General features: G+C 39.2%; 1 protein-coding gene across 2 annotated transcripts in view; it reads left to right on the top strand.

The window, feature by feature from the left end:
• DCAF5 (DDB1 and CUL4 associated factor 5) overlaps positions 1–17,570 on the top strand; it is a 177,629-nt gene that overhangs the window by 98,003 nt on the left and 62,056 nt on the right. For both annotated transcript variants that reach the window (XM_006865577.1, XM_006865578.1), the window contains exon 6: positions 6,867–7,080. In XM_006865577.1, coding sequence (XP_006865639.1) covers positions 6,867–7,080 — 214 coding nt within the window. The remainder of the gene's footprint in view (positions 1–6,866; positions 7,081–17,570) is intronic.

Genomic DNA, 17,570 nt, shown 5'->3' with positions numbered 1-17,570 from the left:
AAGTGCAGCCAGAGTGCTCCTTGGAGGCGAGGATGGCCAAACTTTGTCTCTCATACTTTGTATATATTGTACACAGGAGGGACCAGTGTTTGGAGAAGGATATCATGTTTGGTACGATGGAAAGTCAGAGAAAAAGAGGATGACCCCCAGTGAGATGGATTGGCAAAGTGTCTCAAGAGTGACAATGATAGTGAGGTTGGTCCAGAATCAGGCAGTGTTTCATTCTGCTCTGCATAAGGTTGTTATGAGTCGGTACTCACTCGATGGCACCTTAACAACAACAACAATAATAAATGCAGCTCTGAAAAGGAAATTAGTAAAGCAATACCATTTACAGTATCCACCCAAAAGATGTAATTTGTTGTTGTTGTTAAGTGCTGTCGAGACAGTTCTGACTCATAGAGAGCCTGTGTAGGGTTTCTGAGAAGCAGCTAGTAGGTTTGAACTGCCAACTTGTGGTTCACAGTCCAGTGCTGATCTTACAGCACCACACCCAGAGTCCAAATGATGAAATACTTAGGAATAAATCTAACTAGAGAAACAAAAGACCTGAACAAAGAAAACTGCAAAACACTACTACAAGAAACCAAAAGAGACTTAGAAAAATTGAAGACTATACCTTACTCATGGATAGGACCAAAAGCAATCTATAGATGTAATGCAATACCAATACAGATTCCAACATCATTCTTTATAGAGATGTGAAATTGATCACTGTCTTTATATGGAGAACAAAGAAACCTCCGATAAGCAAAACACTGTTTGAAGAACCACAAAGTTGGAGGCCTCTCACTTTTTTATCTCAAAATTTACTACACAGCCACAGTGGTCAAAACAGCCGGTTACTTTTACAATGTTGTTGTTGTTGTTAAGTGCCATCGAGTCGGTTCCGACCCATAGCGACCCTGTAACAGGGTTTCCGAGGGTATAAATCTTTACGGGAGTAGAAAGCCTTATCTTTCTCCCGCGGAGCAGCTGGTAGTTTCGAACCGCTGACCTTATGGTTCACAGCCCGATTCGTAACCACTACGCTACCAGAGCTTTTACAATGAAAGGAACATAAATCAGTGAAATAGAATTGAGAACTCAGAAGTAAACCCATCTATATACTGTCAACTGATTTTTGAGAAAGTACCAGACACATTAAATGGGAGAAGAGATAGTCTTTTCAACAAATGATACTGGCAAAACTGGAAATCCATTTACAGAAGAAAAAAAGTAAGATTCATTTCTCACACCATATACAAAAACAAGCACAACATGGATTAAAGAAAGAGCTAATTGTAAACCCTAGAACTATAAATATCATCAATGAAAAAATAGGGGCAAACTTAGGGCATAAATACCCTGTCAAGCATTACTAAAAACACACAAACAGAAGAAGACAAAATAGATGACTGGGGCCTCCCCAAAATTAGACAGTTATGTGCATCATAACTGATGCACCAAAAGAGTAAAAAGGGAGCCCACAGACGGAGAAGTATTTTTTGCAACGACAAATCAGACAAGGAACTAATCTCTAAAATTTATAGAAAACTATAACATCTAGTGTGGTGCTGCAGGATAATGTAATGGACCTCAAGGTTGATTTGAACCTCAAAATCGATGGTTCAAATCCAACAGCCACTACTGGGAAACCCTTTATAGGATTGCTATGAGTTGGAACTGACTTAACAGCACTTAACAACAATGGCTAATGATTGTGACCATTTCTTTAATTTGGTGACTGCCTGAATGTCTTCCACGGTAACATGCCTGTTCGTGTCCTGGTGTCCTTTTTCAAATTGAGTTGTCTTTCTCTTGTTGCTATTGTTATTAAGTTAAGTTAAGTCATGGCTCAAACCAACCTTGAGGTCGAGTGCTATTGTTATTAAGTTAAGTTAAGTCGTGGCTCAAACCAACCTTGAGGTCGAGTGCTTGTCCTTTGGCACCACTCCAGGACTCCATTAGCCATTTGTTGTTGTTGTTCAGAGCAGTCAGTTCCAACTCATAGTGACCCTGTATAGGACCTTCAAGGAGCAGCTGGTGAATTTGAATCATCTACCTCAAGGTTCAAACTGACCTTATGGTTGAGCACTTATCCTACAGTGCCACACCAGGACTCCACTGGTGGTGGTGGTGGTGTTCCATGGAGTTGGTTCCAACTCATAGCGACCTTGTATACGGTTCCCAAGGCTGTAATTCTTTACGAGAGCAGAAAGCCTCATCTTTCTTCCACAGAACCACTGGTAGCTTTGAACTATCTGACCTTGAGGTTAGCAGCCCGACTCATAATCACTACTCTTAGGACTCCATTAGAGAGATGCAAATCAAAACAACAATGAGATGTATCATCTCTCACTAACATTAATAGTAAAGTTAAAAGGAAAACAACAAATGCTGTTGAGAGTGTGGAGAGACTGGGACCCTCCTACATTATTGGTGGGACTCTAAAATGGTTCAGTGTCTGTGGAAAATGGTGTGGCACTTCCTCAAAATGTTGGAGATAGAATGCATGACTCAGCAATCCCTCTCCTTTGTATATATCCACAAGAAATAAGAGCCAGGACAACAGTAGATACATGCACACCAATGTTCATGGTAGAACTATTCAAAATAACAAAAAGGTGGAGATAACCTAATTGCCCATTAATGGAAGAATGGATAAATAAGCTTTGGTGCATAGACATAATGGAATACTATGCAACATTGAGCCCCGATAACATAGTGGGTTGTGAGTTGAACTGTAAACTGCAAAGGTCAACAGTTTGAATATACCAGCTGCTCCTCAGGAGAAAGATGAAACTTTCTGTTCCCATGAAGATTTACAGCCTCAGAAACCTTATACAGGGTTGCTATGAATCAGAACACATAACCACCACCACTACCACTGTGCAATGTTGAATAATAACATGACGGACCTAGAGGGTATCATAGTTGAGTGAAATAAATCACAATATTGTATAAAGCTGCTATTGTAAAAACTCAAGATAAGATTTTCATATTTCATGGTAAAAGAAACATTCTTTTATGGTTACCGGGGGTAGGAGGGAAGGAAGAGTAAGTCACTAGCTAAAGGGTAGACACATGTCAACTCAAGTGATAGGGAGGGCAATATACAAGAAGAGGGAGGTTGGCAGGAAGATGATAAGTCCATTTGCCTGATTTAGTTAGACTGTCTGATGGTAACTTTTGAGCATCTCTCTCTACTTTTTAAAATCCCTAATGATTTCCATGGCACACCACCACCACCAATGATTTCTCAAGAGCACTTCAGTTAAAAATATGAACTACAGAATCTTTAATATTGTCATTATATCTTAACTGGGAGGTAAACTGCTTTTAAGCTCTCCTTCCTTTGAAAACTAGATATTTTTACCATTCTTGCTGGGAATAGCCTGCTACAGAATCCCCACAGAAAAATTTCAGTTGACATTGCTCCCTTTCTAGATTTTAGGGATCATTCCTTTTTTCTGGAAGAAACTGAACTTCGAGCCCCGACATGCACTATTCAGTTTAGGTATCTTCTCTTTGGATAACATTTCTAAATGTTCTAAGAGCAAAGTTCAAATGCACCCTACATTTGTGTGAGAGATAGGAGCTTCCTACTCAGGAGAAACAGATAGCATGGTCAGGTTGCAAATAGTGAGTCAAGGAGCTTGGGTGGGGACAGGATGGGCCTTGGTGCCTTTCCTTGGCAAACTCCTCTATAGACCTGAGCAGAATCGGCAGAGGAAATTCCTGTTAGCTGTTGGAAAGGACCTATGCCAGAGGCCCAACTTTCCTGTCAGAGATGCCTGAGCTGATGAAAACTCCTGCTGCTATGACTGGTGGGGCTGGCCAAGTTTCTTTTTGTTGAGTCTTGTTTCCACCCCCACTCCTCTTCAGCCCTACAGATGCTAGTTTATTTGCACACTCCATGCTGATCTTGGACTGAAAGCCTCTCATTGTTTTTGAGCTCTGTGTTTAGATAACACCACATGCCTGTGGCAGCTAGGGTACCCTATAAAGGAAATGCCTGGGCTCTAACAGCCCCGTCATTCATTCTCTGTATGTGAGTGAGTGAGGCCTGTGTTTAGGACCATTATGAGAACATTTCTCTGTGGGGATTATTATTTGAGGCCTGCAGGAGCCCCAGGCATCTCCTTGATGTCTAGAGGTCTAGGGACAGTGTTTCTTAGTCTCAGAAGAGGATTAAAGGCTGTTTTGCTGCAGTGCCAGAGTATTCCTGCCTCCGGTGAGATGACTTTGGGTGATCCAGGACCAGTAATGGCTGGTGTTGGCAGAGGCTGTTTTTATGACCAGGCCAGGTTGGCAGCTGCCTTTGCACTGTGATTTCAGGAGCTCCTTTTCCCATATAGTTGATGTTAGTTGCTGTCAAGTTGATTTTGGTTCATGATGAAACCACGTATGCAAAAGTATAAATCTCCATATGGTTTGGAAGTAGATCACCAGCCCATACTTCCAAAGCTTCTCTGGGTAGCTTTCAGCTACCAGCCTTTCATTTAGTAATCCAATGTTTAACCATTTGTGCCGTCCAGGGACTTTCCTCTTCCCATAGGATATCTTTTTTCCCTGTTCTTTTAATTTTCCCTACCACCTTTCTTGCCCCTCAAAAGGGATATGTATTATCTTCATTCAATATTCAGTCTTTACTTGTGGCATATAGTTTTCACTTGGTACAATGCTGTTAAAACTTCTTTCTTTAAAATATTTCAAATAAGTCAGGTAGGCTCTAGTTTAGGCATTTTTAGGATCTTCCTAGCTATAATCCCTTAGAATTTATAAACTTCTTTTTCCAAAACTCCTAACTTCTAAAGCTATTTCCTTTCCATGACAATAGTGTTCATGTGGGGTAGAGTGAGCAGGTAATTCTGACTTGGCTCTCATTTCTGTATCCTTAACACAAACAAGGGGACTTCAAAAAGTTCCTAGAAAAATTCCATAATCTTTTAATTCCATTTTCCATGAACTTCTGAAGCCCTCTCATATACTTAAAGTTCCCCGTCATACAAGTAAATCAGTGTTCCAAGAATTGAACCTGAAGCACAAAAGAAAAGTTGGCTATGACATAAACAGTGAGAAGTCATTCCTCCATAATAAAATAGTGTTCCAATAGCCAACAATACTGACTACTACAACAGGCACACACACTTTTTTGTTGTTGTTGTTCTTGTTCGGTGTCCTTGAGTTGTTCTCACTCGTAGGGACCCTGTGCACCACAGAACAAAACACTACCTGGTCCTACACCATCCTCACAATTGTTGCATGTTTGAGCCCATTATTGTAGCCACTGTGTCAGTCCATGTTGTTGAGAGTCTTCCTCTTTTTCACTGACCCTCCACTTTAACAAGCATGATGTCCTTCTCCAGGCACTAGTCCCTCCTTACAACATGTCTGGCTGTATTTCATCCAAGATAGATTTGTTTGTTCTTTGTACTTTAAATATTCCTTGCCAACATCATATTTAAAGTGTATCCATTTATCTACTGTCTTCCTTATTCATTGTCCAACTTTCACATACATATTTGGCAATTGAAAATACCAATTTTTTTGCTTGAGTCAGGCACACCTTAGTCCTCAAAGTGACATCTTTACTCTTTAATACTTTAAAGAGATCTTTTACAGCAGATCTACCTAATGCAATACATTATGTGATTTCTTGGCTGCTGCTTCCATAAGCACTGATTGTATATTCAAGCAAAATGAAGTGTTTGACAACTTCAATCTTTTTCTGTTTATCATGATGTTATTTATTGGTTCAGTTGTGAGAATTTTCATTTTTTAGGTTGTTGTTGTTGTTATGTGCTGTCGAGTCAGTCCAGTCTCATAGCGACCCTGTATAGGGTTTCCGAGGAGCTGCTGGTGAGTTTAAACTGTTGACTTTGTGGTTCGCAGCCCAGTGCTGATCCTCAGTGCTGCACCAGGAGTCCTTTCTTTTAAGTTAGTACTGTAGAACTGTTAATGTTCATGACCATTCTGGTTCATTGCAAATTGCAATTATCTTCTGAGTCACCAAAAGAAATGGTTTATAACTGTGTGGTTTTGTTTTTGTGTTATTATGAACAAACTACAGAAGAACATTAGGTGAACCAGAATATACTACTCCTTAGTGAAACTAGATTAATGGAATTCTATGTAGTAATCAAAATCTATTTCAAAGCTAAATGTAGACTTGTTGAAAATTATAGAGAAGCAAGTCATTATGCTTTCCAATTGTTGCTCTGCATTTAAATTTTCAACTTTATGTGTCAAAATTGATTTGAAGGCACCTGAGTTTTGTTTTTAAATACTTTATCTCTAGCTATGCCATATGGAATATAAATAACCCTTTGAATTGTTTAACAAATAAAAAATAAATACTTCTTTATTGTTAAGTAATTGAAATTATTACTATTGAAAAGAAGTATTCAGAATAAAGTATTATTGACTTTTCTGATGGTGCATGCATCTCTAATTTAAAGGATATATATGTCCGTTTAATGGCAGTCATGATTAGACAGTTATCTGAACACAACTCACTTCCCAGAATTTTGACAAGCAACTCTTTGTTGTATTTAATTTGGGGAAATAAAATAACTCATTATTGGAATACATCTCTTCTTTCAAGATGATTTTGTTACCCTTTTCTGTAAATGTCTTGTCAGCTTGCCTTTTTGAGATGGCAGAGAGGGAACTGTGACAGATTAAGGAATGTGCCTTACTGTCATCAAGGAGCCGTTCCTTATTGCAGGTTATCATTATTACCTGTTAGCCCATAGCCCAGAAACACCATTATGCTGAAGCTCAGATGTACACACCTAACAGAAGGTCCTCAAGACAGGTTGTGTAGAATGAACACAGTATGGTTACTTTATCCCCTGACCCTTGTGCTTTCTGCCTTTCAGTTCTCTCCTTCGCTATGGTGGCAACTTCTCCCTCCAGAGCGCCATGAGTGTGCGATTCAACAGCAATGGGACCCAGCTCCTGGCCCTGAGGCGCCGCTTGCCTCCTGTACTCTATGACATCCACTCCCGCCTGCCTGTGTTCCAGTTTGACAATCAGGGTTACTTCAACTCTTGCACTATGAAGAGCTGCTGTTTTGCAGGAGATCGTGACCAGGTAAGTGCCTTCTGTGTACTGCAGCCTTACGCTCATGCTTTCTTTTGCACTGATCTTTGGGATCATGTCAGGTAGAAACAACTAAGGGAAAAAGTGAGGGTCTGGGGATGTTCTGGCTTGGTAAGTGTGTTTCTTCACGAGAACTTTCATTGGATACAAAGGAGACACACACCAAAAACAAAATAGGCCACAATATTATTTGAGCAACTTTGCTCTGCCAAGTTTGTGAACAGATTTTAAGATTCTCCATTTCAAAAGAAAGAAGAGAGTCATAGTAAATTAGCCTTCCAGTGTGAAGACATCTTTTTGTACCAATCAAGTGCAATGATGAATGAAATACTCCATCCAAGATGCATGTATCCTGATTGGTCTCTTAGGATGTCTTTTACTTGGATGAAATGGCTGAGCAGCTTTGTTTAAGAGGGCGCCAGATGCTGACTCTTTTCTTTTTTACTGCCAGCATCATAGATGAGAATGGAGATCCCAAGCTGTGAGTTTCCAGCCTGTTCGTAGTCTCTATGTATTAATCTGAGTGTCTTAGTTCTCTTGCACTGCTATAACAGAAATCCCACAAGTGGGTGGCTTTAACAAACAGAAATTTATTTTCTCACAGTTTAGGAGGCTACGAGTCTGAATTCAGAATGTACACCCTAGGGGAAAAGGAGCTCTGGTAACATAGTGGTTACGAAGTAGGCTGCGAATCTCAAGGTCAGCAGTTCAAAACTACCACCTGTTCCACAGGAGAAAGATGAGGCTTTTTGCTCCTGTAGAGATTCACAGCCTCGGAAATCCTGTACAGGGTTGCTATGAGTCGGAACCAACTCCATGGCACACAACAACAACCCTAGGGGATGGCTTCTCTTTCTGTTCTAGAGGAAGATCCTGTCTCTTTGAGCTTTCTGCTCCTGAGCCATCTTCATGTGGTTTGGCTTCTCTCTTTGCCCATCTCTGCTCTGTTTAATCTCTTTTGGATCTCAAAAGAGATTGACTCAAGATACACCCTCCCTGCACTAATCCTGCACTAATAACAAAGACAGCACATTGCCAAATGGGATTATAATCACAGACATAGAGGCTAGGATTTACAGCACATATTTTTAGGGTATATAATTCAATCCATAGCACCAGAAATCCAAATACTAATGTTGACTTAAAGGCGGCAGTTTTAGAACAGTCTTGGTATTCTTGTATTTGTCTATTTTGGTCTTAGCAGTTCTGAAGTGGGTGTTTGTGAGTCAACCAGTTGTATCGATCTGAATAATCTGAAGGTAAAAAAAAAAAACAAATATTCATATAAAGAAAGATTTGTCAAACAAGTAGTTTCTTCCTCTCAAGCAAAACAAATCTTATTGCTGTTTCATATCTAAATTGTTAATGGTTAGTGCTCTCATCTTTAGTCCTCTCAACTATGTTTCCCTTTCAAATTTTGACATACAGTTCTCACATGCTGTACCTTTAGCACTGTCTGTGGATGGGGGGCATAAATGAAAGTTCTTTGGTAACCTTCTAAGATTCTGCTTTTTGTAGGTAAAAGCTAGGATTTCCGCCCCTAGACTAATTGCTAGAGGCTTCTCAATACAATTGCTTAAGGACTGGTATATGAGGGTCTTTAAAAAGTTTGTGGAAAAATTACAATATCTTTAATTCCATTTCTTAATGAGCTTTTTGAAACCTCATATAACGGGAGCACAATAAATGAATGTTGAATTGAGTTGAATGCCAAATAAACTGAGACAATGGATTTGAAGTTTTCTAGACTAGGCGTTTCTCTTTTTGTATATATATATATATATATATATATATCCAAATTAAAGAATTTGTGCTCAAATTGGGAGTCCTAGGGCCAGTTTAGCTGAGATCCATACTGGAGACCACTAGGTGGCCTCAGTTATGTAAGTGATGTCTCCTTGAGGAGCCCACAGTACCTTATTTTTTTCCTGCTACTATGGTGCCGTGTTTGTTTGTTGTTGTAAGTGCCATCAAGTTGATTTCAACTCATAGCGACCCTGTACAGGGTTTCCAAAGCTATAAAGCTTTACAAGAGCAGAAAGCCTCATCTCCCGTGGAATGGCTGGTAGTTTTGAACTGCTGAACTTAAGGTTAGCAGCCCAACTCGTAACCACTACAGAGTAGTCTGTCTCTATGCATACTATTCTTTCATTGAGCAATAAAGAACAAGTACAAAAAGTAATGCTTTATCTTAATTTTTTGATAAGGAATCTATCTCAGCCAAGATTTGCTCCTGTTTTGATAAATGTTGCTGAAATAATTATTGATATATATCTGCCTGTGATTGGCCAGTCACCTGTAGTGGATAAAAAGTTTTTGTTACTGCAGGGACTTGTAGAAAAAGAGATTGATTACCAAAGAGAGTTGCTAGAAACCCTGGGGATGATGGAAATGCTTTTTGCTACCACACCAACAAAGGAAAGCACTTTTACATTGGAATATAAATCTGATGGAGTTCTAGAAAACAAGATAGAATCATAGGACCTGCTGAATACCACAAGAACTGGTTTGGAATAGACTTGACTCTGTTAAAAAAAAAAAAAAAAGTAATGCTTTAGTAGACTCTTTTTTTTTTGCCAGGAAACTAGGGAAAGGTAAAAGGTAAAGGTGATAGGGAAAGGTAAAAGAGGTGAATGAAAATGTTGTGTTTTCTTCAGACAGAATCTATCTGCACAGAGTCCTTACAAGTCCCAGAGGGAATGAAAGCGTGGTGGTGATGGTTGTGTGCTGTCAAGTCAGTTCTGACTCATAACGACCCTGTGTTGGTTTTTCAAGGTTACTCATCTTTATGAGAGCAGAAAGCCTCATCTTTCTGCCGTGGAGTGACTGGTAGATTCAAACTGCTGACCTTTTGATTAGCAGCCCAACGCATAACCCACTACGCTTTGTTGTTGTTGTTAAGTGCTATTGAGTCGGTTCTGACTCATAGTAACCCTGTATAGGGTTTCCAAGGAGCAGCAGGTGAGTTTGAACTAACAACCTTGTGGTTCAAACTGATCTTGCAGTCTAGCACATTATCCTGCGCCACCACACCAGAACTCCTACTAGGACCCAAATGTAGAACACACCATGATTTCTTAACCTTGGCACTCCTGACATTTTGGCCATAAAGTCTTTGTTGTAGACCTGTTTTGTGCATTGTAGGATGTTTAACAGCATCCCTGGCCCTACCCACTAAATGCCAGCAGCCAAATATCACCTTGGTAGCAAAATCTCCTCTGGTTGAGAACAACTAGGATAGACTTTAACTATCCAGTTTACCAAGATACATTTGGCACAGGTATTGCCACAGGCAGACACACATGGTATTTTGTGATGAATATATGAATCAACAAGATGTAGTTATTTTTGCCCTCAGGTTATATATTGATAAAAGCATTGAAATAGGTTTTGATTTTCCCTATTCAAATTTGACCAATATATTATTTGTGGCTTTTGATTTGAAATGCCAACGTTTTCATTTAGTAGTTGCAAACTTATGCCACACAGAGATTCCTGGAAAGAGCTTATGGGTACTATCTCCTCTCTGACTAAATAAATAAATAAACTGCTTTTTGATTTTCCTTTAATAAAGGAGAATGCTCCCATGTAACAATAAAACATTTAAAAGAAAGGAGAATACAAGGCAATTGGATCTAACTTTGGGTTAGTTGAAGAGCTAAAGCCTATTTATATTCCCTATGTAGATTATCAATGGTATATAACATAGGACCACCACTTGTCTGTAGTTTGTCATACTGTGATGCCTAATGTGTTGCTGTGATCCTGGAAGCTATGCCACCAGTATTGTAAATACCAGTAGGGTCACCCATGGTGGCAGGTTTCAGCATAGCTTCTAGATTATGACAGACTAGGAAGAAGGGCAGACAGATCACTTCTGAATGGCTAGTCACAGAAAATTTTATGAATAACAATAGAACATTAGAACACTGTCTGATATATAGTGCCTGAAGATGAGCTCCTCAAATTGGAAGACACAAAATATGACTGGGGATGAGCTGCCTTCTTAGAATAGTGTTGAACTTAATGCTGTGAATGGAACACAGCTTTCAGGACCTTCATTTGCTTATGTGGCATGAATCAAAATGGGAAGAAACATCTGTAAACATCCATTAATAATCAGAACATGATATGTGTGAAGTATGAATCTAGGAACATTGGAACTCATCAAAAAAGAAATGGAACACACAAAGATCTTTATCCTAGGCATTAGTAAGCTTAAATGGACTGGTATTGACCATTTTGAATTGGACAATCATATGGTTTACTATTCTGGAAATGACAAATTGAAAAGAAATGGTGTCACATTCATTGTCAAAAAGAGCATTTCAAGATTTATTTTAAAGTACCATGCTGTATGTAATAGGAACATTCACTTTGGAAAAAGGCTTTCAAGATTTATCCTGAAGTATAATGCTGTCTGTGACAGATAACATTCATACACCTACCAACAATACAGTTAATACCACTATTATTCAAATGTACACATCAACAACTAAAGTCAGTGATGATGAAATTGAAAAATTCTACCAACTTCTTCAGTCTGCATTTGATCAAATGAGCTGGTGGTATTAATGGAAGACGTACAAGCTGCACTGAAGACATTGGTGAAAAATAAGGTTCCAAGAATGGATGGAATACAAGTTGAAATGCTTCAACAAACTAATGTAGCACTGGAGGCATTCACTTGTCTATGCCAAGAAATTTGGAAGAGAGCTACCTGGCCAGTTTATTGACAGTGATTCATATTTGTGCCCACGCCAAAGAAGGGTGACTCAGTTGAATGAGGAAATCTCAGAACAGTATCATTAATATCACTTGTAAATTTTTGCTAAAGATGATTAAAAAATGGTTATAACAGTACATCAGCGGGAGCTACCAGAAATTCAAGCTGGGTTCAGAAGAGGACATGGAATTAGGAATATTACTGCTGATATCAGATGGATCTTGGCTAAAAGTAGAGAATACCAGGTATTTACTTGTGCTTTATTGACTATGCAAAGGCATTTGGTTGTGGATCATAACAAACTATGGATAACTTTGTGAAAAATGGGAATTCCAGAATGCTTAATTATGCTTATGAGGAACCTGTAGATAGACCAAGAGACAGTTATTCAAACAGAACAAATGAACATTGTTTAAACTCAGGAAAGGAGTGCATTATGGATGTATCCTATCACCATAGTTATTTATTCTATATGCTGAGCAAATACTTCAAGATTCTGAATTATTTGAAGGAGAATGTGGCATCAGGATTGGAGGAAGACTCATTAACCTTCAATATGTAGATGCTTACTGGATGTGAAACGAACTTAAAATAATTACTGATGAAGATCAAAGCCTTCATTATGGATTACACCTAAATGTAAAGAAAACAAAAATCCTAACAATTGGGCCAATAAATTGCATCATGATAAAAGGAGAAAATGTTGAAGTTGTCAAAGACTTCATTTTGCTTGGCTCCCCCATTAACACTCATGGAAGCAACAGTCAAGAAATCAACAGATTGCATTAGGCAAATCTACTGCACAAGACCTCTTTAAAGTGTTCAAGACCAAAGATAACAGTTTGAGGACATGTTGTGCCTGACTTAAGCCATGGTAATTGTAATTGCTTACATGCTTGTGAAAGTTGGACAATGAGTTAAGGAAGACCTTAGAAGAATTGACACATTTGAATTGTGGTGTTTGAGAAGAATATTGAAAGTACCATCTGCTGTCAGCAGAATAAACAACTCTGTGTTGGAAGAAGTATATCCAGAATGTTCCTTTGAAGCAAGGGTGGTGAGACTTCATCTCTTTTTCTCTGGACAATTTTATCAGGAGGGATCGGTCCCTGGAGAAGGACATCATGCATGATAAAGTCTTTGTCTTGTCTCCAGTGCCTGACACACAGTAAGAGCACAATAAATATTTGTTGAAGTGAATCTTAGCACTTTGATCAGTGTATGCTATTTAGCTTTCTGGGATGAAGACTTCTCTAACTGTAAGTCAGTATTGACAATTACCTTTTTTTCCTTTTCAGCTTTGCAGGGTCTTTAGGAGAAGGTCAAATAATGGACTTACAGGGAAACGAATCTACGGAATGCATAGCTTTTTTAGTGCTAAACAGGGGCTAAACTTACTGAGGATGTCTCAGTTCTGGAACATGTCTCTCAGCAGTGATTTATAGCCTTGGATTTTCCACACTCATGGCTAAAGCACTCTGATCTGTAAGACTGACATATATTCGTGGACTAGCCCAGGCAGGATCTCTTTTTTTGTTTTCAAATTCCAAAGCCCACCCTTTCCTTATATTGGTCTTTACATTCAACATAAAGTGTTCCCGTATTTTCTGAAAACACCCAGAGCCTGGGGCTCTGTGCTCTGGAACTCTTCATTTAGTCATAGGTTAGGTAACCATCCCGCAGAGGAATCCAAGAAACTTCCATAATAGGAAGGAACATGGTCAAGGAAGGCAGTAAGTGATTATATCTATCTGAAACAGTTTTCTGGCTTTTAATTATGATGAGATTAGTCAGTCCACATAAATGGACCAAGGTACTGTGCCAGAGACTTCTACTTCTTTTCAGACTGTCCTAGATTTACTAAGTAACTCATTAGCCCTCAGTGTAAATTAACATTTGAAGATATAGAATCCAGGGAATAAAGTGCTAAATAGCTTACTTTGTGTCTCCCTCATGCTCATGGCCATAACTGTAGATGAATTCTAATTATAGAGCTATTAAGATCTGTGTTGGAAGAAGTGCAGCCAGAGTGCTCCTTGGAGGCCAGGATGGCCAAGCTTCATCTCTCATATGTAGGACATATTGTTAGGAGAGACCAGTTGCTGGAGAAGGATATCATGTTTGGTATAGTGGAGGGTCAGAGAAAAAGAGGAAGACCCCCAGCAAGATGAATTGGCAAAGTGGCAACATCAATGGGCTCAAGCATGGCAACAATTGTGAGGTTGGCCCAGGACCAGGCAATGTTTTGTTCTGTTGTGCATAGGGTCGCTATACTTGATGGCACCTAACAACAACAGGAGTCATTTTGCATCTGCCCTTCCTTTTATAGAGAAGAAAACTGAGATCAGGCATACCTTGTTTTATTGCATTTTGTTCTGTTTTGTGGCAAACCTGTGCTGAGCAAATCTGTTGGTGCCATTTAACCTAACAGCATGTTAGGGTTTTTTGTTTTTTTTTAATCTCTGTGTCACATTTGAGTAATTCTCACAACATTTCAAATTTACAGGAGCTTTGGTAGCATAGTGGCTACAAGCCAGGCTGCTAATCTCAAGGTCAGCAGTTCGAAACTACTAGCTGTTCCACAGGAGAAAGATGAGGTTTTCCGCTCCTGTAAAAATGTTCAGCCTCCGAAACCCTATACAGGGTCGCTATGAGTTGGAACTGACACCAAAGCACACAACTACCACCATTGCATGTTTAATAGACTATACTATTGATTTCTTATAAAGTGTAACTTTACATTTTATTTGCAGTAGGAAACCATAGAATTTGTGTGACTTGCTTTATTGTGATATTCACTTTATTGTGGTGGTCTGGAACCAAATCCACTGTATCTCTGAGGTCTGTTTGTATGTGTACATGCCAACACATGCACAAGTCTTATGAGCCAGGTCTGGAGTCTGAAGTTTTGGGCTCTCAGCAGTACTCTCTTCTCATTATACATATAATTACAACTTGATGCCACCAGGACAAGGCAGGCAGGCAGGCAGGCAGGCAGCAAAAAGGAATGAAGTGGACTTGAGCTAGTAGTAATACCAGGGATTGATGAGCTGGGACTAACGGGAGAGCCCCCATCCAATCTAAGCGGGATAGCTTCTATTCCACTGTAAGCCAGTGTTGCCATGTGGACTTGTGTTGCTAAGGCTTTTGATTTTTTTAAAGGAAGCCAGAAATTTTTATGGCGTTTTTCCTAGATAAATATTATAGCAAGACAGGGCTTGATGGCGGCTAGGGTGGAGGTGCAATGAAGTTCGCCGTCATAGGTACCACAGAATACCAGGCGAAGCAGATCCAAGGCAGAGCTCCAAAACATGGAACCACATAGCTAGGAATATTTTAAAAGTTTGAAGGCTTATAGCTAGTGGAACTTGAAGCTGCAGTAAGAAATCGTGTACTTTTGAATCTGCCGGGCTCGGAGGCCCTGAGCTGACATCTTAGGTGAGACCAAATGGCAAGACCAACCAGGGGAGCAGAAACACCATGGAAAAATGCCACAGGAACCTTGGAGCAAAGGTGGACAATACACTTTGTCAGGTTTGCTTTGTTCTGATTTTATTTATTTATTTATTTTGGTATCTGCTCATTGGCCCACCCACTGTTTGTGCACCTCCATTGTGGTGACTAGAGGGTGTGCCTGAGTATGTGGACACCCCCCACCCTCAACACTCATGGGTTCTTCTGCCACACATGCTCACAGATACTCAGCCCAAGCAGGCCCTGAACGTTTTTTCCCAAAATATGGTAAATGCCAGGACAGGGCTTTAGAGAGGAAAAGAGAGTTTAAAAATAAAACAGGCCAAAAATTAAATTAAAGCCTGAGGTATAACATAACAACCAACAGTGGCATCTTGAAATCTCTCACACAGCTTTGAAGGCAAGAAGCTGAAGAAAGGACATTAAAGTCATACTCATCTTAGGCTACAGATTTTTTTTTTTTTCTTTCCCTACCTCCTCTCCCTTTTCTGTGATTATAGACTGCAGTATTCAGTATAGTTTTGTTTTGTTGTTGTTGTTCTTTTTTGGGTTTGTTTGTGTGTTTTTTTGCTGGTACTGTTTTACTGTTTTATGCTCCCCTTTCTACCTTTGGGGGACTCTTTCTATCCCTATATTACCCAAGAAGAGTCAGCAACTGCTGCCATATATAGTCAAGCTACAATCACACTTTATAAAACACCAAAAACCAGGGAAGAACCAATACCAACTGCCATATACCAGAGAGGCACATGACACCTGTGAAAGTTATTCTGAGTTTAAGCAATAAGAAGAGTGAAAAGGGAAACCCACATCCTGATCACATCTAACTGGAAGCAATCAGAAAGCATTAAAAATAGCAAAACACATACTCAATTAAGTATTAAGACCACAGATAAACACTAAACATGTCCAAGAAGCAAAAGCAGATGACCATATCAGCATATGTCCAGAAACAAGATAAAATGTCTGAGACAAATGACCTAGAGGTAGACCTGAACGACATTCTGGAAGGAGGGCAGGCCTTGGAGGTGCCTGAGAAGGAATTCAAAAAAATTATTATAAAATGTTTCAAAACTCTTTACAATGGAGTTGCGAAAAATAAGGAAGAAGTCAGGAAAGCACTGCAGGAACAATCAAATAAGATAGATACAGCACTGGAAATAATTCAAAACCTACAGAAAGAGGTCTAAACAATCAATAATAGAATATAAGAAATAGACAATACTTTGAAAGGCAAAGGAGTAGAATAGAAGAGATGGGAGGCAGAACCAGTGAGCTGGAAGACAAATCTGTCAACACCACTAAGATAGAAGAGCAAACAGAAAAAAAGGATAAACAAAAATGAAGGTTTTTTTCAGATTTTTCAAGATTCATGTTGGACAACATGAAGAGGAATAACTTAAGAATTATTGGCATTCCAGCACAAGAAGAATCACCCAAGTCCACAGAGGAAATAGTTGAAGAGCTTCTGGAAGAAATTTTCTCTAGCATCCTGAAAAGTGAAAAGATAAACATTCAACAAGCTCCACGAGCCCCAGGAAGGATAGACCCCAAAAGAAAATCATCGAGACATATCATAATCAAGCTTTCCAAAATCAAAGATGAGACATGCCTGAAAGCATCTAGGGAAAACAGAAGTGTTACATACAAAGGCAAGCAAGTTAGATTAAGCTCGGATCTCTCAGCAGTAACCATGCAAGTAAGAAGGCAATGGGGAGACATATATAAAACCCTGAAAGAAAAAAAGTTGCCAAAATAAGAATCCTTTATCCAGCAACAGTATCAATCAAATATGATGGTGTAATCAAAACATTCCAGGATAAGCAGAAGGTAAGGGATTTTGCCAAAGCCAATCCTGTGCTACAAAACATACTAAAGAGAGTTCTATAGACTGAGAGCCAACAAGAACAGACAACAATCAGAGATTGACATAAGTAGCAGCACCTCCCAGAATTAAATCGAAAGAAGGAAGAGTCGAGAACAGAATAAAACTATAAGAACAAACTCAGAGAATCTGGAAGGTCAATCTATGATCAAAACAATTACAATGTAAAAGAAGATAAACACATAGGAACAGAGACCCAGATGGTGAGAAGGTCAGGTAGATTACAGGATAAAATACACTACAATAAATAGAGAGAAAAGTTAATGGACTATAAGGCAACCTCAAAGAAAATTAACACTTCACAACATACCAAGAAAATAAAAATCCAAGAAGAACATGGAAACATTAAAACTATGAGGAAACTCACAAGAAAGAACACAAAAAGCATGAACAAAA

The sequence above is a fragment of the Chrysochloris asiatica genome, unplaced genomic scaffold (assembly GCF_000296735.1).
Source record: "Chrysochloris asiatica unplaced genomic scaffold, ChrAsi1.0 scaffold00079, whole genome shotgun sequence".
NCBI classification, from domain to species: domain Eukaryota; kingdom Metazoa; phylum Chordata; class Mammalia; order Afrosoricida; family Chrysochloridae; genus Chrysochloris; species Chrysochloris asiatica.
This window is presented reverse-complemented; position numbering and strand designations above follow the sequence as displayed.